The sequence below is a fragment of the Callorhinus ursinus genome, unplaced genomic scaffold (assembly GCF_003265705.2).
Source record: "Callorhinus ursinus isolate GAN/ISIS: 27379988/994484 unplaced genomic scaffold, GSC_fseal_2.0 scaffold37, whole genome shotgun sequence".
NCBI classification, from domain to species: Eukaryota; Metazoa; Chordata; class Mammalia; order Carnivora; family Otariidae; genus Callorhinus; species Callorhinus ursinus.
In genome coordinates this window covers 1,012,950-1,038,315 of record NW_027397099.1, presented here as the reverse complement: position 1 = coordinate 1,038,315, position 25,366 = coordinate 1,012,950, and the positions used below count along the sequence as shown (strand labels likewise).

Sequence of the window (25,366 nt, the reverse complement as noted above, 5' to 3'; positions counted from 1 at the left end):
GCCTTTGTCCTTCATCCTTTGCTTTTCTCCCCCAGGTTATCCTGAAGGATCTAGAGGTGTTGGCAGAAATTGCTTCCTCCCCAGCAGGCCAGACGGATGACCCAGGCCCCCTTGATGGCCCTGACCTCCGGGTCAGCCACTCAGAACTTCAGGTGCCCACCCCTGGCAGAGCCAACCTGCTGAACACTCCCGGTAAGTAATCCCCTTCTGGTTACAGCCCGGGGGCCCTGGGAATGCTAGTGCCCAGTCTCGTCCTAGACCAGGTGCTCTTTGGGCTGCCGCGCTCTGCTAAGGTGTGAGCAGTCAGAAGTTTCCTCCGCTCTCTGAGAGGCAGGCAGACCTCACCCTCCTGCTGCCTCCCCACCCCCATAAGAGGCCCTCACATCCCCTTTTCCTCATCTTCCTGCACCGTTCATACTTTTGAGCCATCAGCTAAATATAAAACCTTCTGAGTCAGCTGATTGTCTCTTTTGCTGGGGCAGCATCTCCCCAGTCAGGAATCAGGGGGCTTTGGAGCCTTGGGTCTCACAGGTGGAAGACGAGGCAGCCATTTCCTTCCTCAGCAGGGAGCTAAAAATAGCAAACAACATGGCAGGCAGCCCAGGCAAGAGAGGGGATAATTCAAACAGGGTGTTCCCAGGCAGTCCTTGGACATGAAGGTAGCCATGGTGTTCCTGGGGCTCGCCCCTCAGGGTCCTTCCATATAGCAGGTGGCTCTCCTCCCTGGACCAGTGCAACTCGCAGCTCCTCCCTCCCAGGCAGACGCCAGTTCCCTCCGGTGACGTGATCCTGGGAAATGCCAAGGATGCAAGTTGATAGGAAAGTCCCCAGCAAATCTTGAGTGTTTGCCTGGGGTGTCTCTTTGTCTCCTGAGTGGTTCTTGACATCCAGTTACAAGGTCCTAGATGGCTCCTCCTTTGATGCAGAAGCCAAATGTCAAAAAGATGGAGGACCTTGCAGCGGCCGCTTCCCTCCTGCCACTCCAGCAGGCGGCGCCCCCCCGGAGGTGCTCTGATACCCCGCCCTGAGAACACCTGCTCGGTGGAGCCGCCAGGGCTGCCAGACCGAGTCACAGAAGGCCCGTGCACTGAAGATGTCTCCCTGGTGACATGTGAAGTCAAGGGTTCCCCCAGCTCCTGCAGTGGGGTGTCACATAGGACCCCAGGCTTCAGGCCACTGCTGCTGCCCGTGCTCTGCCTGCAACTGGTCCCAAGTGTCCACCTGTTTCTGCCTGAAGCAAGGAAAGAGTAAGGGGCTCTGGTGGCTGCCCAGTTTCCTTCTCTTGTTTCCCCAGGATACAGTGGCTTCCTTGCCCAGGAGCCCAGTTTCCTCCAGGCAGTCAGAGGCCACGGTGGGAGGCTCCCACATCCTGACCCTGGGACCCTCGGGGAGGTCCCCAGCCTCTGTCCCACAGCCCAGGAGTCCGTTCTCCATCCTGTGTCCCACGTTAGTGCTCGGGGTCAACCCGAAGTCCCTGGGACAGATGGCAAGAATGCCAGAGGTTGAGTGTGGGCACTGAGCCATGGTGTGGGGGGGGGGGCCCCCTGGGAGGGGGGGGGGGGGGGGGGGGGAGCAGCGGCGAGGGGGGTGAGGGTGAGAAGTGACTGCAGGAGGGGCACAGCCAGGAGAAGGCATCCTGTGGGTCGGAGCCAGCCCTCAGATCTCCCTCCCCAGGAAGCAGTTGTCCAGAATCTTCTCCTCAGAGTGAGAGAAGCCAAACCTGAGGCAGCACAGCCTCAGGCAAGGGAAGGATACCTCTGTTTCCAGGACTCCCCAGGATCTGTCCCTCTACCTCTGAAGTGTTTTTTCTCTCTGGGCGCCAAAAAGTTGATGACTGAAGTGCTTACTCATTATCAGAGGAATGGGCTGGGCTGGAAAATGGCCTGGGGCCCAGGTCTGCTGGAGAGGGCGGGGCATGTGTCCTGGGGAGGCCCAGACCGGGAGCCCCAGGAGGGGCCCTCTCAGCCGCTGGGGGGGCAGGAGCTGAGGGGAGTCTGAGACAGCTAGGTACTCCGAACCCTGGCTCCTGGCCCTGCCGAGGTGGGTGGGCTGCTAACGAGGCTGAGGTGGTGAAGATTTGCCCCCGCTCACCAGGGCTGTAGGACTGGCTCACATCAGCCAGGGACTCACCCTGAGTTCATAGAAAAACAACCAAGTGTGCCAGATGGGAAAGAACACTAAGGAAGTGCCTACAGTCAGTATCACCTCTTGCCTCAAGGACCCAGAGCACCATGGGCCACGTGCGCCTAGCCTGAGACTCACATGTTCGCTGCACAGAGTGGGAACCACACATGCATGCGTTTCCACAGCTGACACCAGATTTTTCAAATGGGTGCATGATTTTAAAAGGTCAAGTTCAAACTAGTAAGAGAAAAGCACAGGAAACCAGAGCTGGGCGCCGTCCCCTCTCCTGCTTTGGCTACCGTGGGGAGGGCACTGGCCAGGCCCCAAGGATGTGGGGGGTGGCTGTTTGGGTCAGAAAGCATGCAGGAAGTGTACACCCATTCATCTGTGGGCTGCCGTTTCTCCCAGTGCTTCTCAGGCATGCAAGAGGGTCACTCCTTCTGTTTCCATCCGGCCGTGCACGTGGAAAGAGGCTACAAGGCCAGACCCTCTTCCTGTTTGGATTTTGCTTTCCTCTGGCTCTCTCGGGCACAGCTCTGAGAACTTGCAGAGCGCTGAGAGTGCTGTGCCATGTCCCTTTAGGATAGAGTGCCACCACCCCCGCAGTAAAGGGTCTTTCTGGAAAGCCAAGGAGGCAGGGAGCCGAGCAAAGATGAAATCAGCACATTTGTAGAGAACCAAACGGCCCTGCCTGCTCACTGGGTCTGTAAAACTCAAATGGTGCAGATTTAGCGTGAGGGTTGGGGCAGCATCACCCACCTGGGAAGCTGCCACGGGCGCCTAAATGCACCGTCGCTGCAGTCCCGGGGTCCGCAGGCCATCCCTCCCACCGGGCCCAGTGCACACGTCGCTCCCTCCGGTGCAGAGCGTGTGGGCAGCGGCGATGGTCTGCTTCTCCCACCGCCGCTTCGTTGCTGACCTCCGCAGAGCCCCAAGCCAGGAAGAGGCTCACCTCGGGGGCATTCGGGAGGGGGCTGCCTGAGTGGGCGGCCCTGAGGGAAGCCCGTGGAGAGGTCCCGCATGCTGCTGTCTCCTAATTATGATTTGGTGAAATGAAACGGAAATAACCACTTGTGTCTCCTCTGAGTGGGCAGCTTTTGTGCATTCTCTGCCCATCTCCACCCGGGGACGCCGGCTGAGGCCACCTAGGCTCTGGGGAGACGGGGTGAGGAGCCCCCTTTGAGCAGACCTGAGGAGCCTGAACCTTGAGCCAAAGGCTCAGCAGAAGCAGGAGGCCTCCAGGATCAGTCCCTCATTTGAGACGTGCCCGGCCCTCCTGGGACCTGGATGTAGCTGCTGCAGGAGAGGGAGCAGCCTGGGCCAGGAGAGGCAGCAGTGTGGCCGTCTCGGGTCAAAGGTCACCCCAGGACTGATGTTTGCCCCCAAAACCCAGTCTTCCCTTTCCTTCCTTGGTGGGATAACTGCTCACGTCAGTGTGCCCTGCAGGGTTCTCTGGTCCAAGGTGGAGTTTGACCCCAGCTCTAAAAACAGGCAGAAATGAAATGTTCTGATTGCATTTCGTTCCTTATCGCCCAGGCTGGTGTGGCCAAATTCACAAACAAGTTCCAGAAGAAACCCAGGAAGCCGTCCCTGAGCGTTTTTCCCAGTAGTAATGGTGACTATAATACGTTGAGCTTGTTAGGACCAGACGCTGTTCTGAGCACTTCCAGTGTGTCACCTCGCCGAACCTCACTGTGGGCTAGCCCCTCAACTCCTCACGACAACTGTGAGGGGAAGCACTGTTGTCATTCTTACCTGGGAGTTGGGGGGGCTTGTAGTAGGCATTGGTGCTGACCCAGGAGCCCAGCCTGAGAGGCTGCTCTCTTTACCCCCACACTTAGAGGATAGAAGCACTTGCCCAGCACTGGAAGCTTCTGTCGCCCAAGGAGGGGAGCAGAGCAGTGGTGGCCAGGCCAGCAGTCCAGGCTTCTCCTGTGGGGCAGTGGGCCACGGCCCCAGCCTGGCATATCCTTGAAGATACCCCTTCTCTGCACAGTGATTTCAGGGACCCCATTCTGGCCTCAACCACCTCAGCAACTCATGCCTTCTGCTGCCTCCACTTCATCCAGCCACACCAGACAGTTTCCCAGCCGCCAAAGCCTTTCTGTTGCTCTTGGAGTCTTAAAGGCCTTCTTCCTACATACTCTTTCAGACAGCATGGGTGCCAGGGTCAGAAGGATCTAGGTTGTACTCATCTCTGAATGCCCAGAGTCAGGCACCCAGGAAAGGTCAGGACCTGTCTTTCAGAGTCATTATCATGATGGAAGGAGGGGACACCAGATCTGGCCACCCCGTCACGAGTGCCTCTTGAACGGCCCCCCAGCACCACTACGCAGGTCTTTGCTTGTTGCCAGGTGGAGAGCCTAGCCCTCTGCACCCCAGGCTCAGTCTCTGAGATGGCCCCAAGGCCCCTTCCTCTTGAATCTCTCTGGCGCCGCCCTTGGCCCAGCCCCCCCCTCAGCAGCAGTCTTTCCTGGCGCAGCCCCTCTCTACTGCCCTGTCAGCTGGAGGTTTCTCCTGGGCCCTGCTGTGGCCCACTAGTTTATCTCTTTCTCCGAAGCAGGCAGCTGGAAAGCCTCGTGGATTTGGGTCACTGCCCGGGGCGGAGGGCTCCCCGGCCTCAGCTGGGCCGGCTCGCAGCAAAGAAAGTGACTGCCTCTTGGATCAAGTCCCAGGGGTGCCATCGCTACAACGTCTTTGCCACCCTTTTATCCATGTGGCCGTGGGGTCTGGGCCCTCCGATTCAGCAGACTCCACACCTCCTGAGACCCTGCTGCACCAGGGTCCTGGGCTTCCTTTTCTTCTAGCCCCTTGATCCCGTAGGGGAAGCTGCCCCTTCCCCACCTGCATCCCCGGGTTCCATGCCAGCTTCCCGGTCATGCAGCCCCCTCCTCAGAGCAATCCCTATGCCAGGTACTGTGCTAGGCTCCTTATCCCTGTGAGGTTCACAGACAGGAACCAGCCCTGGAGGAGGTGTCACTTCCTCAAGCCTGCCCTGCCAGTCAGCCACAGGGCCTGGATCTGCCCCGGTCCCCCGGCCTTTCCTCCATACTCCCTGGGCGGTGGGGTGCAGATGCCCCACGCGAGGGTCTGGCCGGGCCCATGGGCCCCACACCAGGGGGGGAGGGAGACAGGGGTGAGAGAGCAGGGAGCCAAGCAGGGACCCCGCCGGGTCTGGGCTGGGCCACGAAGGCTTTCGCATCTGGTTTTGTTGAACTGTAACTCGTTTTGCCTATTGAGGCCAGAGCTATTTTTATCCTGACATGTGAGGCTCCTTCGCGTCATAGCCACAAAACTCAATCTAAAACATCCCAGGGAAGGTTGTTTGTGAGACGTTGTACAGATTCTCATGTCGCCACATCAGGTTTCACTTAGCAACATCTGCACGGCTGGCTCCCCGGCCGCCCACCCCACCAGCCTGGTTTTGTATACAGAGCGCTCCCGACAGCATCTGTCTGCCCTTCGGCTAGGCAGCAGTCACGTGAACTTCCTGCCAGAGCCCACTACTCCAAACTTCTCCAAACCAGAAATGTAAGGCAGGCGGCATTCAGCTCAGGGGCTGGTCCTTGGCAGGATCGGGGAATGGAAACCCCACTCTCCCTGGCCCCTTGGAGAGTGTGACTCTCCTGAGACCTGAGGCCAGGTTGTCCCCAGCCACCCCCCTCCCTGGGTCCCAGCCAGAACAGCTGACCCCTCGTCTTTGGTGGGCCCCCAAGACTGTTGTCAGCAGTGCCACCCGAGTGAAAGCCTCTGGCTCTGGCGTCCCAGCACCTCCTCAGAGCACAGTGCTGGAGGGCCTGCCTGGACTAGGGTGCTGGGCTCCTGTCCAGGCTCTGCCCCTTCCTAAAGGACCAGCAGCACCTGGCCCAGGGCCCCACCCAATAGGAGAGCCCGGCAGAGGTGGCTTTTACCAGAGCTGTTGGGAAAAGAGGCAGATTCCGTGTCCGGCTGTCGAGGGTGAGATGAGCAAGAGGCAGAGGTGGGCAGAAGTGGCCAGTGAGGCGCTGTGCACGCTCCACAGGGAGGAGCCGGCTGCGTTTGGGCAGAAATTAGTTCAGTTGAGAGAGGCCTGTCATTCCGTGTAGTAACACTTTCTGGCGTGAGTCTGCTGTCTCTCCACCCCACCTCCTTCTCCCGTGCCTGCAGCCCTGCCCGAGAACATCTCACAGGTTCTCTCTCAAGCCAGCTGGGCCTGAGGGGCTGGTTCATCAGAAAAGTGGCTGATGGGCCAGTGGGAAACAGAGGCTGGGGGAGACCAGGTAGGCCCTCAACCTGTCCGTGGTGAGCCCCCAGCGGGCCCTGTCCTTGACCAGCCCACCCAGGAAGGGTTGCCTCTCCTGCCCAGACCTGCCATCTCTACACAGTCGGGCTGGGATTGCAGTGAGCTCTCCAAGCTCTCCGCCCAGTCCTGCGGAGGCTCCTCCTCAGAGAGCCCGTTCTGGTGGGCGGGAGCCTGAGGGACAAAGGTCCCTGCCCAACAGCTGCAGGCCCCAGCAGCTCCCCGACACTCCCATCAGCTGGGTCTGGCTCTCAGGCTGGCGCCCGGCCCCCACTCAGTTTGCACCCAGCCTCCTGCTCTTTGTAGTCTTGAAACGGGAGCGCTGGGAGGGCTGAGCTGCGAAAGCTTTCCCAGCAAGCACTGTACTGTGAGAACGTGAGCTATTTGCCATGGCTTCTCCCAGATGTCTGTCTGCCCTTCTCCCTCCCACTAGGGGCCTCGGCTCCAAGGGCTGCCGTGCCGGCCTGGACATTGAGCCTTAATTGTGTGGCCCAGAGGGGGCTATGGCTACGAAGACCAGGATGTGTTCAGAGCCGCCCCGGGTCTTCTCTTCTGCTATCTCAGGCCAGCTGTCAGCTGAGAGGCAGGCAGATCGCCCTCCCCAAACGTGGAGCGTCTTCTCACAGCCTCTCTTCGTCCCAGCAGAGCACTGGGAAATTGCCCCAGATCTGAAGTCTCCACTCAAGAGACTTTCCAGACTGCTGCAGCCCCCAGTCATCTAGTCCAGGAGAGAGAGACAGGAACAGTCTGCCCCGTGCAGTGCTCTGCGTTCTGGCCTGTCTGCTAACAGCAGCGGCCCCCGTTCACTGAGCACGTACGCTGTGGCAGGCCCCAGGCCCAGTGCACTAAATGTTTTGTCTCATTTAAAGGGACTCTTATTGGGGGGGGGGGGGCCTGGCTGGCTCAGTCTCTTGATCTCATGAGGTCAAGCCCCACCTTGGGCATAAAGACTTAAAAAAAAAAAATTCTTTAAACTGAAGGACTAGGGACTCTTATTGGCCCCACCTTACAGATGAAGAAACTGAGGCTTACGGTGAGAGACTTGCCCAAAGTTGCACAGCCAGTAAGAGGTAGACATCTGATCTGAACCAGGTCTCATGGACTCCCAACGATGTTTCTGCCTGCCTGCGATACCCGGCCCCCTGGGAATGGAGACTGTGGCCCCACATTGTGGAAGATTTCTTTATGGTCACTGCCTGTGTGGGTCCCTTTGTCCTTTGGAATACTTTGGAAGCTAAATGTCCTAAGCCTGGAAATGATACAGGGTGGGGGTGCACATACAGAAGCAAGAAGGGGGCAGATCATCACAGATGAGCACCCAGGAGAAGGTTCCAGTCCACACACACCGCCAGTGTTGGGAGTGTGTAGCCAGGCCACCTCGGGGGCAGTGTGGGGCGGGGAGGAGGGGCTCTAGCAGCTGTATCTGCAGCCGCCTCTTCAGAGATCAGCCCCAGCTGGGCCCGGGGTAACTCGAGCTGTAAGAATGTGACACTTGATTCTGCAAACAGCCCCTCTGGGCCAGGGAGCAGAGACTGTTTGCCATTCCAGAGTCACTCAGGACCTCCCGGGCCAGGCTGTTCTGGGCAGGGACCCAGAACAACGCACTGCAAACATCAGGAAGTTCAGTGAGGTCTGCCCTTGAACTGGGCTTCTTACTCAAGGCTTGCCCCTTGCACACAGTTCCCAGGGGCTGTCTAGGAGGTTGTCAGGAGAAAGGACAGTAGTTTGAAGGTATGGCTCCGAGTAAGGAGTCCTCACAGAGTAATTCACAGCTGGGAAAAACAAAACAGAAAGACCCCTCTTGCCGTTCCCAGCCACACCGCCTTAAGGACCATGCAAGGACATGAGGGAAGTCTGAGGTGAGCAAAAAGACAGATCCTGAAAGGAGGGTCTTACTGCTTCCTCTGGCCACTGGCGGCTCATGAAGTCAGCTGATGGGGTGCCTCTGTAGGCCTTGCTTCTAGTCCTATGGATGGCTCCGTACAGTTGTGCTGTGTGCTTGGGGCCGATGCTTCTGGGAGCTGATAGCCCCTCACACAGCCAAGCTTGGTTCCCTGTTTTACACAGGTGTGTGGCCACCCTCTCTCTGGTCTGGGGAGGAAGTCAGGACTTCAGGGCCAGCTAGAGACCAACCTGGCAAGTGATGGCACCCCATGTCTCAGCTGGCCACTTGTAGCTTTCCCCAGTGTCCTCCCTGAGTTCCCCGAGGGCTGCGGCCAGGTTCTTTCTCCACGGCTTTTGCCAGTGCCACGATCTCTGTGTCCTCAGTCTTGGCAAGGCCTTCATTTCGGTCTTCTGCCTCTTGTTTGGGAACATACCGCCTACTAACCTGCAAACCCCAAACCGCCCCAAGCACCAGCGCCCAAGTGATAGGCAGCGTGGTGGAGCTGCTGAGACCAGCTGCATGGACTCAGACACCACCACTCCTCAGCTCTGGGACTTTGGATAGTCCTCAGCCTAAGTCACAGCTTCTCCACCTATATAATCAGAAGAGTTAGAGCACATATTTTCAAGGATTATTTTGAGGATTAGTTAGATGCTATGTGCGAAGGCATTAGACACGCATAGCACGTAGGAAGTCCCTGGTAAATGGTAACTCTTGGTTGCCTGTTCTGATACCATGTTGGGGAGATATTGGTCAAAGGGTACAAACTTCCAGTTAGAGTTTAATCAAAGTTCTGGGCATCTAACGTACAGAACGGTGATTATAGTTAAGACTACTATAGTATGTACTTGAAAGTTGCTAAGAGAGTAGATCGTAAATGTTCTCACCACAAAAAAACAAGTGGTAATTATGTGAGGTAAGGAAGGTATTGGCTGACTCCACAGCACTGTGGTAATCATTTTGCAATGTGTCCATGTATGAAATCAACACACTGTACACCTTAAGCTTATATAATGTTGTATGTCAATCTTATCTCAATAAAGCTAGAAAAAATACAATATAAAAAATAAAGCGTCGGCGCTCCTGGCTGGTTCAGTTGGAAGAGCATGTGACTTTTGATCTCAGGGTTGTGAGTTTGAGCCCCACATTGTGGATAGAGATTACTTAAATAAATAAATAAACTTTAAAAAAACTGCTTGTAAAAAAATAAAGCAAGCAGATATCATGTTATATTAGGACAATTAGATATCCATCCACATGCAAAAGAATTTAGACTTCTTCCTCACACCATATACAAAAATTAAAATAGATCAGATACCTAAATATAAGAGCTATATTTTAAAAAAATACATACACAACTCTTGGAAGGAAGCCCATCAGTAAATCTTTATGACCTTGGAATAGGTAATACTTTCTTAGATATGGCACCAAAAGCACAAGCAACCAAAAAAAAAATAAATAAATAAAGGTTAATTGAACTTGATCAGAATTTAAAATTCTGTGCTTCAAAGGAGGACACCATGGAGAAAGTTAAGAAACAACCCAAAGAATGGGGGAAAATATCTGCAAATCATATATTTGATAAGAGACTTGTATCTAGAATTCTTACAACTCTGCAATAAAAAGGGAAATAACCCAATTTTAAAATGGGCAAAGGACTTGTATAGACATTTCTCCAAAGATCTACAAGTAGCCAGTAAGCCCATAAAAAGATGCTTAGTGTCGTGAGTCATCAGGAAAATGGAAATCAAACCCATAATGAAATACTACTTCCATCCACAAGGATGGCTCTAATCAAAAGACAGGTAATAACAAGTGTTGGCAAGAATGTGGGAAAATTGGAGTCTCACACACTGATGGTGAGAGTGTAAAATGCACAGCCATTGTGGAAAACAGCCTGGCAGTTTCTCAAAAGTTATACATAGAGTAACCATATCAGAAATTCCACTCCTGGGTATATAACCAAAAGAAATGAAAACATGTTCACACAGAAACATATGTGAATGTTCACAGCAGCATTATTCCTTTTTTTTAAATTTTTTAATTAAGTAAGCTCTGCGCCCAACTTGGGGCTCGAACTCATGACCCCAAGATCAAGAGTCACATGCTCTACCGACTGAGCCAACCAGGCGCCCCATGGCATTATTTTTTTTTAATTTTTTTATTGTTATGTTAATCACCATATATTACATCATTAGTTTTTGATGTAGTGTTCCATGATTCATTGTTTGTTCATAACACCCAGTGCTCCATGCAGAATGTGCCCTCTTTAATACCCATCACCAGGCTAACCCATCCTCCTACCCTCCTCCCCTCTAGAACCCTCAGTTTGTTTTTGAGTCCATCATCTCTCATGGTTCGTCTCCCCCTCTGACTTACTCCCCTTCATTCTTCCTCTCCTGCTATCTTCTTCTTTTTCTTTTTTGTTTCAGAAGTACAGATCTGTGATTCAACAGTCTTGCACAATTCACAGCGCTCACCGTAGCACATACCCTCCCCAGTGTCTATCACCCAGCCACCCCATCCCTACCACCCCCCACCACTCCAGCAACACTCAGTTTGTTTCCTGAGATTAAGAATTCCTCATATCAGTGAGGTCACATGATACATGTCTTTCTCTGATTGACTTATTTCACTCAGCATAACACCCTCCAGTTCCATCCACGTCGTTGCAAATGGCAAGATCTCATTCCTTTTGATGGCTGCATAATATTCCATTGTGTATATATACCACATCTTCTTTATCCACTCATCTGTCGATGGACATCTTGGCTCTTTCCACAGTTTGGCTATTGTGGACATTGCTGCTATAAACATTGGGGTGCATGTACCCCTTCGGGTCCCTACATTTGTATCTTTGGGGTAAATACCCAGTAGTGCAATTGCTGGATCGAATGGTAGCTCTAATTTCAACTGTTTGAGGAACCTCCATACTGTTTTCCAGAGTGGTTGCACCAGCTTGCATTCCCACCAACAGTGTAGGAGGGTTCCCCTTTCTCCACATCCCCGCCAACATCTGTCGTTCCCTGACTTGTTAATTTTAGCCATTCTGACGGGTGTGAGGTGGTATCTCATTGAGGTTTTGATTTGGATTTCCCTGATGCCGAGTGATGTTGAGCACTTTTTCATGTGCCTGTTGGCCATTTGGATGTCTTCTTTGGAGAAATGTCTGTTCATGTCTTCTGCCCATTTCTTGATTGGATTATTTGTTCTTTGGGTGTTGAGTTTGATAAGTTCTTTATAGATTTTGGATACTAGCCCTTTATCTGATATGTCATTTGCAAATATTTTCTCCCATTCTGTCGGTTGTCTTTTGGTTTTGTGGACTGTTTCTTTTGCTATGCAAAAGCTTTTTATCTTGATGAAATCCCAATAGTTCATTTTTGCCCTGGCTTCCCGTGCCTTTGGCAATGTTTCTAGGAAGAAGTTGCTGCGGCCGAGGTCGAAGAGGTTGCTTCCTGTGTTCTCCTTTAGGATTTTGATGGACTCCTGTCTCACGTTTAGGTCTTTCAACCATTTGGAGTCTGTTTTTGTGTGTGGTGTAAGGAAATGGTCCAGTTTCATTCTTCTGCATGTGGCTGTCCAATTTTCCCAACACCATTTGTTGAAGAGACTGTCTTTTTGCCATTGGACATTCTTTCCTGCTTTGTCAAAAGTAAGTTGACCATAGAGTTGAGGGTCCATTTCTGGGCTCTCGATTCTGTTCCATTGATCTATGTGTCTGTTTTTGTGCCAGTACCATACTGTCTTGATGATGACAGCTTTGTAATAGAGCTGGAAGTCCGGAATTGTGATGCCGCCAGCTTTGCTTTTCTTTTTCAGTATTCCTCTGGCTATTCGGGGTCTCTTCTGGTTCCATACAAATTTTAGGATTATTTGTTCCATTTCTTTGAAAAAAGTGGATGGTATTTTGATGGGGATTGCATTGAATGTGTAGATTGCTCTAGGTAGCATTGACATCTTCACAATGTTGATTCTCCCAATCCATGAGCATGGAACGTTTTTCCATTTCTTTGTGTCTTCTTCAATTTCTTTCATGAGTATTTTATAGTTTTCTGAGTACAGATCCTTTGCCTCTTTGGTTAAATTTATTCCTAGGTATCTTATGGTTTTGGGTGCAATTGTAAATGGGATCGACTCCTTGATTTGTCTCTCTTCTGTCTTGTTGTTGGTGTATAGGAATGCCACTGATTTCTGTGCATTGATTTTATATCCTGCTACTTTACTGAATTCCTGTATGAGTTCTAGCAGTTTTGGGGTGGAGTCTTTTGGGTTTTCCACATACAGTATCATATCATCTGCAAAGAGTGAGAGTTTGACTTCCTCTTTGCCGATTTGGATGCCTTTGAGGCATTATTCTTAATAGCCAAAAAGTGGAAACAACCAAATGTCCAGCAGTGGATGAATGGTTAAAACATGGTATATCCATACAGTGGAGTATTATTCAACCAAAAAAAAAAAAAAAAGGAATACAAAATGGATACATACTACAATATGGATGAACCTTGGAAATATGCCAAGTGAAAGAAGCCACATACTGTATGATTCATTAATACAAAATTTCCAGAATAAGCAAATCCACAGAGACAGAAAGTAGATTAATGATTGTCAGGAGCTGGTGGAGGGGGTAAAGGGGAATGGCAGCTAATGGGTAACGAGGTTTCTTTTTGGGTGATGTTTTGGAATTAGTGGTGATCGGTGCACAATCTTATGAATATACGGGACACCACTGAATTGTACACTTTAAAAGGGTGAACTCTATGATATGTGAATGGTATCTCAAGTTGTGTGCGTTTTGTGCCCTGTTGGTGCCTCGGGCAGAGGGAGTGAGGATTCCTACCATCCCTAACACCTCTTTCCAGCAATGCCGTTGGGGTCAGCATGTGTGACGAAGAAAAACCAAAGAGATTGCATGGGGTGTATGAATATACTACATGGCGATCAACTAGGCATTCCTTCAGCCCTGCTGTCATCCTCTCCATGCCCGGTACCTTGCGGAGGAGAGCATGTGCTGGGGTGAGGCTGGGAGGGGGACTGTATGTGGCCCTCGGTGTATTTTCAGCTGGGGTGCATATCAGAGGGATACTCCGAATATGCTTCTGGTTCTAAAGCCAACTCTGGGCTTTGAAAATCTTTAGAGTACTAGTCTAAAAGAGCATTTCCACCTGAAGAAGAATGTCTGATTTAAAAACATTGTGGGGTGCCTGGGTGGCTCAGTCGGTTAAGCGTCTGCCTTCAGCTCAGGTCATGATCCCAGGGTCCTGGGATCGAGCCCTGCGCTGAGAGCCTGCTTCTCCCTCTCCCTCTGCTGCTCCCTCTGCTTGTGCTCTCTTGCTCTCTCTCTCTCTCAAATACACAAATACAATCTTTTTAAAAAAATAGTAAAAACGTCGAGTAAAGATTAAAGCCCTTGGTAACATTTTGTCAGGGTGCGCTGTCTTTAATCCAGCAGAGGTGTGCATAGTTTCCCTCGTCTTGAGCACCATTGGGAAAGGAATGTGGGTTTTGTTGACTGTCAAGGTTGTATGCCTATTTTACCCTTTTCTTCTCTTTGACATGTCATCTGTCCTTAACCAGCCAAAATGAAGCTCAAGTGTGTTTTTATTTATTGGGATGATAGGTATAGGTTTGTTTTATAAAAAATTCCTAGCACATAGCAGCAGTCTCACAAATAGGTGTTCACTAAGTAATTGGGGGCTGCCTGGAGAGGTGGACAGGTAAGTGGGGATTTGTGCAGTAAGCAGTTGTATTTGCTTGTACGTACTTGTATAGTCCTTGCTTTTTTGCCCTTGACCCGAGGCCCTGGATTGAAGATTTTCCCTCACCTTGTTCCACACAGACCCCACCACCACCACCACCACCACCACCTTTCTGGAGTTTACGATTGCGTATGTTCTGTGGGGGTCCCACCATCCTGTGGACCATAGAGTAAATCCCAGCTCTGTCCGTTTTTCTGCAGGTACCAAAGGCTTAGAATGTTCTCCTTCCACCCCCACCATGAACTCCTACTTTTATAAGTTCATGATCAACCTTCTCAAGAGGTTCAGCAGTGAACGCAAACTCCTGGAGGCCAGAGGCGCTTTCATCATCAGGTCAGGCTCGGCGCACCTTCTCTTCCCCACACAGCCGCACTTTTCCACTTAACACCATGCCAGGGCTCCAAGCAGCCATTTTCTCCTCCCCTTCTCTCCTCTCCTTTTCCTTTGCATTTATTTTTAAAGAAACAAAGGAGCCCCCTGCCCCCTTCACACCAGGCTACTGTTGCTGCCAACCTGAGATAGGTCAATGTCGCCATTTCTCGAACGGACGAATGACTTTTTCACTTGTGTCTCAAGGTTTTCCCTTGAGGTTAAGTGTCCTGTCAGTATGCCCTTGTTGGTGTCTTTGGGGAAGGAAGTAGGTGAGCCAGATGGAACACGAAGCGGGGCTGTGCTCAGGTGCCCAGCCGCCAGCACGGGGTTTGGCCAAGGTTGGTGGCAGCGGTCGCTCTGGCAGAGCTGGGATCTTGAGTCCTGTGAGCCTGGCCTTGGACAGTCCCAGGACCCCAACCCCTCTTGGCCTCTAGAACTCCTGTCACCAACAGCATAGCCAGGTCTGGCCCTTTGCCTCCTCCTCAGCTCCAAGGACCCAGGGTCACCACAAGAGTGACCTTCAAGTCACCGAAATCTAGATGGGGCACAGATTTCTCCAGGCTCCCCCACAAAGCCAGGCAGAGAAGTTTTCTGGAATGGTCTGAGTGGCCTCCAATGCTCTGTGGCAATGGTTCTCAGCCCTGGCTTCCTTTTAGTCACCAAGGGCTTTCACCCTGTCCCATGAAATAAGCACCTCTGGGGTGACAGGGCACAAAAGCTGTCCAGGGTGCTCGGGGAGCTGACTAGACCAGTGTGGTCCGTGGGGTCAGGAAGGCTCTTGAGGCTATCTGCGGGGTCTGGGGGTTGAAGGTGGATTGCTGGCAGAGGGTCCGACCTGTACAGAGTCTGCAAGTCAGCAAAGAGCGTGGCGTGTTCATTTTGCTGTGATCCAGAGGGCAAGGGGGAGAGGGGCCCAGCCTTGCTGGCCACGCCAAGGTTGGAGGCCTCTCCCCGAGGCCAGGAGGAGTCACTGAAGGGGCTTGGGTGGGGGGACAGTATGACCAGATTTGTGTTTTTAAAGATTCCTATGCTGCTGAGGAGAAGGGGTGGGTGGAGAGAGCAAGGTAGATGTGTGGGAGGCCATCTGGGAGGCTCTTGTCCAAGTGGAAGATGGTGGCTGTTTGGGAGGGGGATGGGAGGAAGCAACCAGCATTCCGTAATTCGTAACATGTATCATTGATTAGTGACCAATTACATGAGGGCCTGAGGGGACAGGCTGTCAGGAGTGACACTCAGGACTCTGGATGGTGGTGGCAGTACCTGCAATGGGAGCTCTAGAGGAGAAGCAGGGAGGGAGGAGGGTCCCCTGTTTGAGTTTAAATTGCTTTGGTAACATCAAAGGAGAGATGATGAAGCAGGTTGCTACCCCTGACTCTCAAAAGAGGGACTTATGCCCAGGATAGAAATGTGAAAATGGACAGCATAGTCCTTCATTCATTCACTCATTCATTCAGCAGATGGTTTTACTGAGTACTGACTCTGCCAAGTACTGCTCTGGATGGTTCTGTCCTTATGGAGCTTTCATGCCTAGGGAATAAGAATGGTCAGTGATAAGAGGGGCAGAGGGGGTAGGGAAGGGGCCTGAGGCTGAGCCCCAGGGAGCCCCAGGGTGTAATGGCCGGGGAAGGAAGGAGGAGCCAGGAAAGGAGGCTGAGGAGGACCTGGAGGTGGGAAGAAGCAAAAGCAGGTGGCAGGAGGCAGGGAGGGGAGATGAGTTCCACATGGGTCTGCCAGGAGCCATGCCAGGAGCCTGCCCGGCCACTTCATCCAGAGCTGCCTCCCGGGGCCCTCGCTTCAGGGCTGAGGGTGGAGTTGAGGGCGTGGGGTCAAAGGACTGAGTTGTAGGACTGGCCGGAAGGACAAATAGCAGGCCCACGAAGTTTCTGCGCGTCGGGAGGAATGGGCTTCTGATGGGCCAGACCACCAAAAGGTGTCCCTGTGGTTGTGGGAGGCTGTCGCAGCCCTCCTGCTCTTCTGAGGTCATGGAGAGCAGGGTTTCTCGAGCTCGACACTGTAGGCGTTGGGGCTGGATAGTCCTTGGTGGTCGGGCCCGTCCTGTGTGCTGGGGGATGTGGAGCAGCAGCCCCGCCCTCCCAGCGGGTACTGTCAGAAATGTTTCCAGACAGGGCCACATACCACTGGGAGCAAAATCCTCCCAGGTGGGAGTGCCACAGTTACACAGGGACAGAAATGGATTCTTAGCCTGCTCGGCCAGAAGGGGAAGCCTTCCCGTTTTGCTTCACATCAAGGTGGACAGTCAGTGGGATTGAAGTGGAGAGTAGAGGTGGTACAGGAGACCCCCCTATCAGGAGAGTGACAGTCTTTCCCCACATGAGTGACAGTTTACTTTACATGGTTTTCCACATTGCAGACATGTCAGTTCTCTTGACGAGCCCCCCTTGGCCTGGAAGCCTTTCAGGAACCAGTGGAGAGAGAGGCCTTTGAAGAAGGCATTTGTAACTAGTTTCCCTCCAGAGAACCGGACTGTAATGGGTTTTTCCATCCTCCAGCAGCCTCACATGCCCCATCAGGGGCTTGGGGAGAGGGTGCTCAGAGCCGTCAGCAGCATCCCCAGACTGCACCAAGCAGAAGTGTGGGCAGCGAGGGCATGCGTGGGCGTCCCCCCTCCACTGGCTCAGGGGCCCTGGGCTCCGTGAAGCTGGGGGCCTGGCGGCCACTGCCATATTCCCATTTACAGCCTCCAGGGTGGTGAGGCTTTCCTTGCTTTGCCTAGTGTCTTCCTAGCGGCCTGGGCTGACAGGCATCCTCATTTTGTGGAAGGGAAATGAGAGGAAGCCCTATACCTGCCAGGCTTGATGGGAGCTGAGCTGCAGACCCTTGCACTCTGCTAATTCCGCGCCTGCCACTTCATCCCTTCTGTGGGGGAGTGCAGAGGCCAGGTGCCTTGAGGGGCCCTGCACAGCCTGCGACCCGGGCACTAGCACAGGAACCCAGTGGGCTGGGGTGGTAGCAACCTTGGGGCTGAGCGCCTCACACTTGTTCCCCCCCCGGTCCTTGGCGTCATTTGTCCAGCCTGCCCCCCGCCCCCCCAGAAGCAGCACCAGCACCTGCTTCCTCTGGGCAGCACGGGCTCTGAGCCAGCGTGCCCGGCTGCCACTGACCAGCCCGCGTCACAGTCCCAGCCCGCCAGCCGGCCTAGGCTCTGGGTGCACAAAGCACAGCATCAGACGTGGAGGAGGCCTTGAAAGACGTGTGTTCTCCTCCTCCTTCCTGTGATCAGACAGGGGAGTGAGCCCTTCCTCGAAGTTTGCTGGGGACAAGCCATCGGGAACGTCAGCCTGCCTGTCTGCTTCTCATTTCATTTCCTTACTTTTTGCTGACAGCTTTAAAGAAAAGCATAGTAATGGTCCATGCAGACTGCTGAGATGAAGCCACGGGCCAGATAAGAAGCACAGAGTGATTTAAGCCTCTCCTTCAGGTGTTAAATGAACAAGTGAACAGCCATTGTTTCTACAGTAGTGCGTTTAGCTCAGGGAGCAGAAGGGGTTGCCGTCCAGAGGACAAAAGCAGCCCGAGTTGTTGAAGACAAACATCTGGTGGGCGTCTTGGCATTGAGCAAGATGCATGATTTCCCTCAGGACCCTGGAGTGTTTCCTCTCCCACACGCAGCTTTCCCAGGCTGCCCCTCCATGGGGCAGGGGGGGAGTGGGGACCCCGAGCCTCCCCCTTCAGGCCCCTGGGTGGGTCAGACCTCCTCTGTGCCATGGGACCTTGTTATCTGGTGGACGTAACAGTTTAGCCGTGTGGTGAACTTGGGGGAGCCGGAGGCTCCAGAGCCTCATCTCAGCTGCAGGACCAGAAGCTGAGCCCACATGTGGAGGGAGGGGACGTGGGGTGGGGGTGCCAGAGGGGGCCGGGCATCCCTCAGCCCTGCCCACACCTCTCCCCCTTCCCTGGACTCCACGGGAACGGGGCACATGGGCCTCCCACACGTCCTCGGGACCCAGATTAAGATTGGAACTTCTGGAGTCAAAGAGACTTGGGTTCGAATCCCAGATCCTCCACTTTTGGTCCGCGTGACCTGTTTCTGTAGTACTGCCTGCCACGTCGTTTTGCAGAGAGGGTTACGTAAAACTGCACACCGTCGCTCTCCGCACAGCTTCATAACGGGGAGCTCTTGTTCCGCCTCATGACGTGGCCTCAGCCTCCCATGGTGGTCTGTGAAGACAGGAAACCAGACTCCAGAGAGGCCGAAACAGTTCAACCTTCTATGCCGAGAGCTGGCCCTGGTGTGCCAGGCCTGCAGCCCCAGCACCTCGGGCACCCACCAGCGGCCCGGCCCCAGCCCCGTTCAAACAATTCTGCCCCAAGTAGGTGTTGGTGTACGTTTCCCTCCTCCGGCCTCTTCCCGTTCTCCATGCCAATGCAGCAGAACAAGCGCAGGGCTGTTTTCCCATGAACCGGGCCGCTTATACTCCGTAGAAAGGAAGAGGAGGGAGAAAACGCAGCCTCTTTGATAAACTGATATGAACTGCAGTGTGATCCAACAGCTGGGATCCTTACAAGGCCTGCTTCTGTGCTGGGAAGTGAGCGCGTCTCGGGACACCCCACTCCGCCCGCCAAGATGGCCCTCAGGCCAGCCATCCTTTGGCTTAACCAACTGTGCTTCTACCCCCCTCCTCTTCCTCCCTGCTGCCTTGCAGAGAGGACTTGCCAGAGAATGCTTTCTTTTTAATGAGTGCCTGCTGTGAACTCAAAGGCTCCAACCCCAGCCAGCCCAGCCGATGGTGGAGGAGGTCCTGAGCACCCTTCCCGGGGACACAGGTGCCCCTAAGATGAGAGCGTTTGAAGAGGCCGGGCCAGGGGCCCAAGTGGAAGAGCAGGAGACAGTCCTGCGTCTTCTTCCATGAGACCTGAACCCAGAGAAGCCCCGAGATAAAGCTTCCTGTTCATTTTGGTCCGCCCCTCACCTCTGATACACATGGGCATGGCAACCTCTCCAGTTCAGCAAATTTCACACAGTCCCTACGACTTACCCCTGCTGGTCCTGCCCTTGCCTTACCCCCCCCCCCCCCCCCCCCCCCCCCCCCCGGGTTTGCAAAAGAGCCCTGTGCTTGGGAGGGGAGAGGGGGAGGAGGTTGATTGGCTGCCGAGGTGGGTGGTGGGGCAGGAAAGCCAGGGCCTAGGAAGCCACTGGAAACTGGACTTGTTCTTAATTGCATCACGGGGAGGGCCTCAAGGGAAGCAGTGGTCTTTCACGCGGTAACTGGGAAATTCCACTTTGCTGTCTTCGTATGGTCCACCTGTGAGACAGGCTGTCGTCCGGGGCCACACTGGCTGACCCTCCCCCCCTCCCCCCCCCCCCCCACTCTCCTTCTCACTCTGTGTCCTCCCAGTCCTTCCCAGCCTCCGGAGCTCATCAGCATCAGGTACCCCCCTTACAGTCTTCATAGGCACCACGTGATGTGCCAGGGGGCATTGGCCGGGCCCCCCCAAGCCCATTGTGCTAATGCTAATGCAAGGTGGATGCGAGTAAAGGGGCAAGACCCAGATCCCTGGTTCAAATGGCATTTTAGAATAGCACACTTTGCCTCTGGCCCCCCGCCTGCGGGAAAGAGCTTCTAAGAGGCCCTCCTGGTTTTTACTCTCCCCTTTAATGGGATGCGTTCATTTGCTCCGAATAAAAATAATCTGCCTTGACAAACATGCGCCAGCCGAAGTCTGTCAGCTAGAAGGGACCCAGAATGCAGGTGGGGTTTGACCGTTTGTTCATCTGAAGCCATATTGATTGGGTCCCCAGCTGAGGGGAAGGAGACAGGACCTTGAACAGGGTTGGAGGAATTCTTCCAAGGAATTTTTTACTTCCGTCTCAGAAGCTTCTCTTCTTGCTGACTTGAAGTAAGTCTGCCCAACTCCTGTGTGCATCTTCTGGAGGTTTCCACAGTCATTCTTTCCCCAGAGACCAGGGGGGCTGGGGTGCTTTTGTTGAGATGCAGGACAGCAAAGAGAGTATGTGGCAGAAGCTCTTTTGCATAACCAGCTCTTGGCTTTGATCTAACTGGAAACAACGTGGAGAACGTGACCGGCAGGGAGGCACAATCTGATACGCCAGAGATTGAGAGGAGAAGTCTAGCCCTTAAGGTAAAATACAAAGATGTCCTTGGGGAGGGCAAAATTCAGGCGGCCCAGAGAGCCCAACCTGGTCTGTTTCCACTGTCTCCTAACCCATGAAAAGGTGCCACGTCCCAGCACCTCACAGAAACATCTGTGACCTGGGAGTGCCCGGGAGGGCTGGGGACCTGGAGGCAGGCCAGTGGCTTTGCTCTCCTCCTCCGGGCAGTCTCCACGATGTCCCTGTAGGACCCACTGTTACGCACGCTGGCACTCCCTGCGAGAAGGGCGTATTTTCTTCTGGAAGATGGGAACCACATGTGGTGGGCCTTGTTAGGCAAGGCTGGGATTAATTAGGTCCTACTGGGGGAGGTGGGGGTGGAAAGAGGAAGTGCTGGCCAGAGGGAGCCCTGCGCGGTGTGTGCTGAGGTCTGAGGAGCCTCAGAGGAAAACGTCTCCATGTGTCAGGGGTCCTCGTGGATCCCTGTGACAGGGAACTGGAAGAAGGCCAAGGATCCGCTTGCTTTAGAGGTCCCAGATGAACTTGGCCAGGGGAGGCCATGTGACCCAAGCAGGCCTCCTCCCACAGAACCAGCCATTCACCTTGCACCTAGAAGCCCCCGTGGACGGGCTAAGGACTCAAGAATGGACTGGCGGGAAAGCTCATTCTGTGCCCACCGCACCGCGTGCCTTGGACTCCCCATGGCATGGGTGCTGGCACCTGCTCTGTTCTTCCCAGCCTCAGATTAAAAGCACTTTCTTGTAGTCTCCACACCTAAGAAGCATCAGCTCCCCAGCCCATGGCTCAGGCAGCCTGCACGGCTGGGGGTGACTGTCAAGAACCGTTGCCAGTGGCTAAGAACTTGATCGTGGATTTCCTTTTGAAGCTTGAGAGGTTTTCCGGATGGAATCGGCAGTATTGTCTGGAGCTGTTTATACTTTACCTAAGGATGTCAGGAAACTAATGAAGTTTTGACCTTGTAAGTCAGACAGCTTAGTTAATTAGCAAGTAGCTGACGGCTGTCATAATATAGCGTCTTAACAAAACAGTGGCAGGAATTGTCCCCTAAAAGTCATTCCCATCCTCCTCCCTCCTTGGGGTAGGGCTGCATCTGAGCCAGGACACACACAAGGGTGTCCTTGGTTTTAAAGGTGCTTCTGAACTCCTTCTGGAACAGCAGTTCTAGAGTGTGTCCTGTTCACCCATCGTAGAATGTTTCTTCGGAAGCTCTTTTCTTTATCCTGGTATCGTTTCAGCTCAGGTTTTCTCAGGGGCCTCTGGGGGGGTTCTCCTCTCTCTCCCCACAGGTGGTTTCCTTTAGCAGGTAGCCATGAAGAACACACACACACACACACAAGCACACACACATCCTGCCCCTGTCTTCCGAAAAATGTAGAGAAGGTCTCTATCATGTGCAGTTTGTGAAAGGCCATCCAGACGAGCTGCTTCTTCCACATAAAAGGAGGGCTCCTGTCCCAGCCTGTACAATGGTTCCGCCTCCGAGGACCCTCACCTGGGAGAAACCTGGCGCTGAATTGAGCCTCAGAAGGCGAGCACAAGCCCGCATGAAGTACACACGGTCCATGGGGAAGGGTGCTTTGTAACCGAAGCAGCACTCAGGATCCGAAGTGGAGAATGGAACTTCCTTCAAAAGTTTGCAGCTTCAACTCCCAGGAGCGCCCTTACTCCAAGTCCTGGGTCATGCTGCATGCTCCGTGGGGCTGCTGTGTTGCCATCCAGAGACCCCAGAGCGGAGTGTCTTGGTTGTCTTCCAGATTGGGTGGTGGAAGCCTTTTGGGAAAACTGCCCCGTTTCCAGTCTGGACTCTGCTTTTCCTCAGCCCTCATGCGAGGGAAGCTGTGCCCTCTCGCGGTGTCTCCCTTCCACCCAGGGGTGTTAACCCACAGAAAATCCCCACCAAGACCCATCCTGATGTGGCCGCTGCCACCTCCTCTGCTAGGGCTCTCATGCCACTGGCTGCCGCCGTCTCCCATGCAGAAGTGAAACACTGAGTAAATCTGCACGTCCTTTCCTGCCTGCCTTCTGGACCCGGCCTCCAGCCTCCTGCCTGTCCATGATCCTGGCCTACTTCCGGTCTATATTTAGATGACATAATCTCATTGGAACTGCCTGGCACTTGGACAGTGAATGTCTTTCTGGGTCTAAATCTCCATTTCGACTGCTCTTGAGAACGTGTCTCACCCCCCCCCTTCTTCTCCCAGATGATTTGTTCTACCTTCCAGTTCATCGCAGTTGCTTGCACCATCCACGTTGGCCTCTCTCTCTGAAGCTGAGCTGGGATGGATTTCGGGTGCACTCCAGAGTCTTCGCTCATTTCTCTCCGGTCCCCTGCCGAGTGTCCCGTGCTGTCTGTTTTGAGCCTTGCTTCTCTTTCCTCTCAGAAGCTGCTTTCCCATGAGCTCAGTGTTTTGTCCTCCATTTCCTGGGCCATGCACCCCAGCTCCAGCTCTCAGGCGGGACGGGTTTCCTGAACGTGGAGCCATCTGAGCCTCCTTGTTGTGCTCCCCCAGAGAGCTGCTGCCTTAGTCAGTAATGGCGCTCCTGTTTCTAGTTCACCCTCAGCCTTGTCGTCAGTAAACTCATGCTGCAGAGGGGACCCTGTGCCCCAGACTGCTGCCTGCATATCCACTCCCTCCCCGTGAAGGAAGAACAGCCCTTCGTGTGGCTTCAAAGGAGAATGTGTCTTAGGAACCGCTCCGTCCCCAGGAGTTCTGACTTGTTTGCTGCTCTTTTTGCTTTTTCTGCCATCTCTCCGGCAAAACCCTCTTTCTTTCTTAACCACATACCGTTTCACTTCAGTGCTGCCCCAGATCTGTCTTCTTTCCTTCTCCCGATCAGGGCAACATGGCAGTCTTACCTCCCTCCAAGCCGTGATGCCTGTGATGCCTTTTTCAATGTAAATTTTTCACTGAAGAATAACATACTATCTAACCGTGCACAAATCATAGGTGTACTACCACTCAGTTCATTTTCACGAATTATCTACACCCAGCACTCAGATCAAGAAGTACAGCATTTCCAGCACCCAGAGGTCCCTTTCATGTCTCCTCCCAGTTAGGACCTCTCCTCCTCCCCAGAGTAGCTACTGTCCTGACTTCTAACACTATAGGTTTGTTTTACCTGGTTTTGAACTTGATATAAATTGAAATCCACAATTCATACTCTTATAAAGGCTGGCTTCTTTTGATCCGCTTTAGGCTTGTGAGGTTCATCCATGTTAGATGTGCAGTAGTTCACGTTTCTGGAGAGTATTCCACTGTGTGAAGATACCATGATTCATTGACCCATTCTGCTCCTGATGGGCACTTGGGTTATTTTCAGTCTGGCACTATTACGTGAACATATGGGTACGTTTCTCTTAGGTACATACCTAAGAATTGCTGGATTAGAGTCCATACATAGTATAGCTTTAGTAGATATTTCTGACACTGCTTCAGTGTCCACTCTCTCAGCCGCGTCTGAGAGATCCGGTGGCTCATGTCCTCACCAGCGCCTGGTATCGTCAGTCTTTGCTTTTAGAAGCCATTCTGGCAGGTGTGTGGTGGTACCACCTTGTGGTTTTAATTTGTGTTTCCCTGAAGACTAATGGAGAACTTCTTGTCACTTATTGGCCTCTTGGATATCCTCTTTTGTGATGAGCCTGTTCACATTATTTCCCCCATTGGGTTTTTGGTGCTTACTGATTTGTAAAAGTTCTTTATATATTTTGGATTCAAGTCTTTCTCAGATGTATACCCTACAGGTATCTTCCCCTACTCCGTGGCATGCCTTATCATTTTCTTAATAATGTCTCTTGATAAGTAGAAGTTTCTAATTTTTAATGTAGTTCAAGTGATCAGTTTTTCTTCACAGTTAGCATTTTTTATGTTTTGTGGTGCTTTTTCAGGGGATTAGGAGCTCACGAAAACTAACCATAAAGCTGCCTGTTTCTGGTTGATGTTAAGCATTCTCAGGGAGCTGGAATATTAATCCACCTCATACCCAAGGTATTATTTCTTAGCTCTAGCCAGGATCTTGGAGGCCACCTAGTCCAGCCTGCTTGCGCTTTGTCAAAGCAAAGACTCCTTGTCACCCTCCACCCTCCCCGCTCAGCTGAATCCTCAGCTTAACACATGACCCCGGCGTCCTCTCGTCCTCTGCCTCGGCTTCTGGTGCAGCCGGGCCAGCAGTGGTCCGCAGCCTAGAGTCGGGAACCGCGAATCTAGCCGTATGGGTCGGCACTCTGAGTGGCCGGAGGCAGGACCCCAGGTCACAGGTACCAAAATGAGTGAGGGGGCTTGACTAGCCTGTGTGACCAGACAGAGCGGGAGAGCAGCAAGATCCAGGAATTCGGCGTTTCCCTGCGGTGGAGACATGGCCGCCACGTCCCCGCAGGTTGTGCCTAGGGGAAGGAGCTCTCACTGGCTCACGCAGGGTCAGGCCCCCATCCCGTGGGGCAGCAGCAGCCCGACCAGAATCCACAGGGAGTGGGGAGCAACAGCTCTCCAGAGGACAGGGGCCACTCTGCCCACAACAAAGGGAAGGACTTGCCGACCAGCAGCAGCCCCAGGGGCCCGCCGCGCGCCTGCTTTCCTGAGTAGTTTTCTTACGTTGAAAGTGACGATGCAGATCATTATCTCCTCTGAATCCTCAGGAGGATTTAATGACGTAACAAAGTGTTCAGAAGACTGTCTGGCACCTGGTAACTGTGACAGTGATTGTGATGAGTGGCACCTGCCCTTTCTCTGTGCCGTCCAGAGCTCGGAAACCCAGGGCGTGGGTGGGTCGCTGGCCGCCGAGCCCAGCCTGGCACCCGTTTGCCCCCTTTCCAGCCCCTCGCCTGCGTCGGTGGTATAGTGGTGAGCATAGCTGCC

At 53.3% G+C, this 25,366-nt stretch overlaps 1 protein-coding gene across 3 annotated transcripts in view; it reads left to right on the top strand.

Annotated features, from left to right (window-relative positions):
- The window catches only part of VAC14 (VAC14 component of PIKFYVE complex), a 101,653-nt gene that overhangs the window by 48,128 nt on the left and 28,159 nt on the right, over positions 1-25,366 (top strand). For all 3 annotated transcript variants that reach the window (XM_025888853.2, XM_073880038.1, XM_073880039.1), the window contains 2 exons: positions 36-192; positions 14,248-14,380. In XM_025888853.2, the coding sequence (XP_025744638.1) occupies positions 36-192; positions 14,248-14,380 (290 nt within the window). The remainder of the gene's footprint in view (positions 1-35; positions 193-14,247; positions 14,381-25,366) is intronic.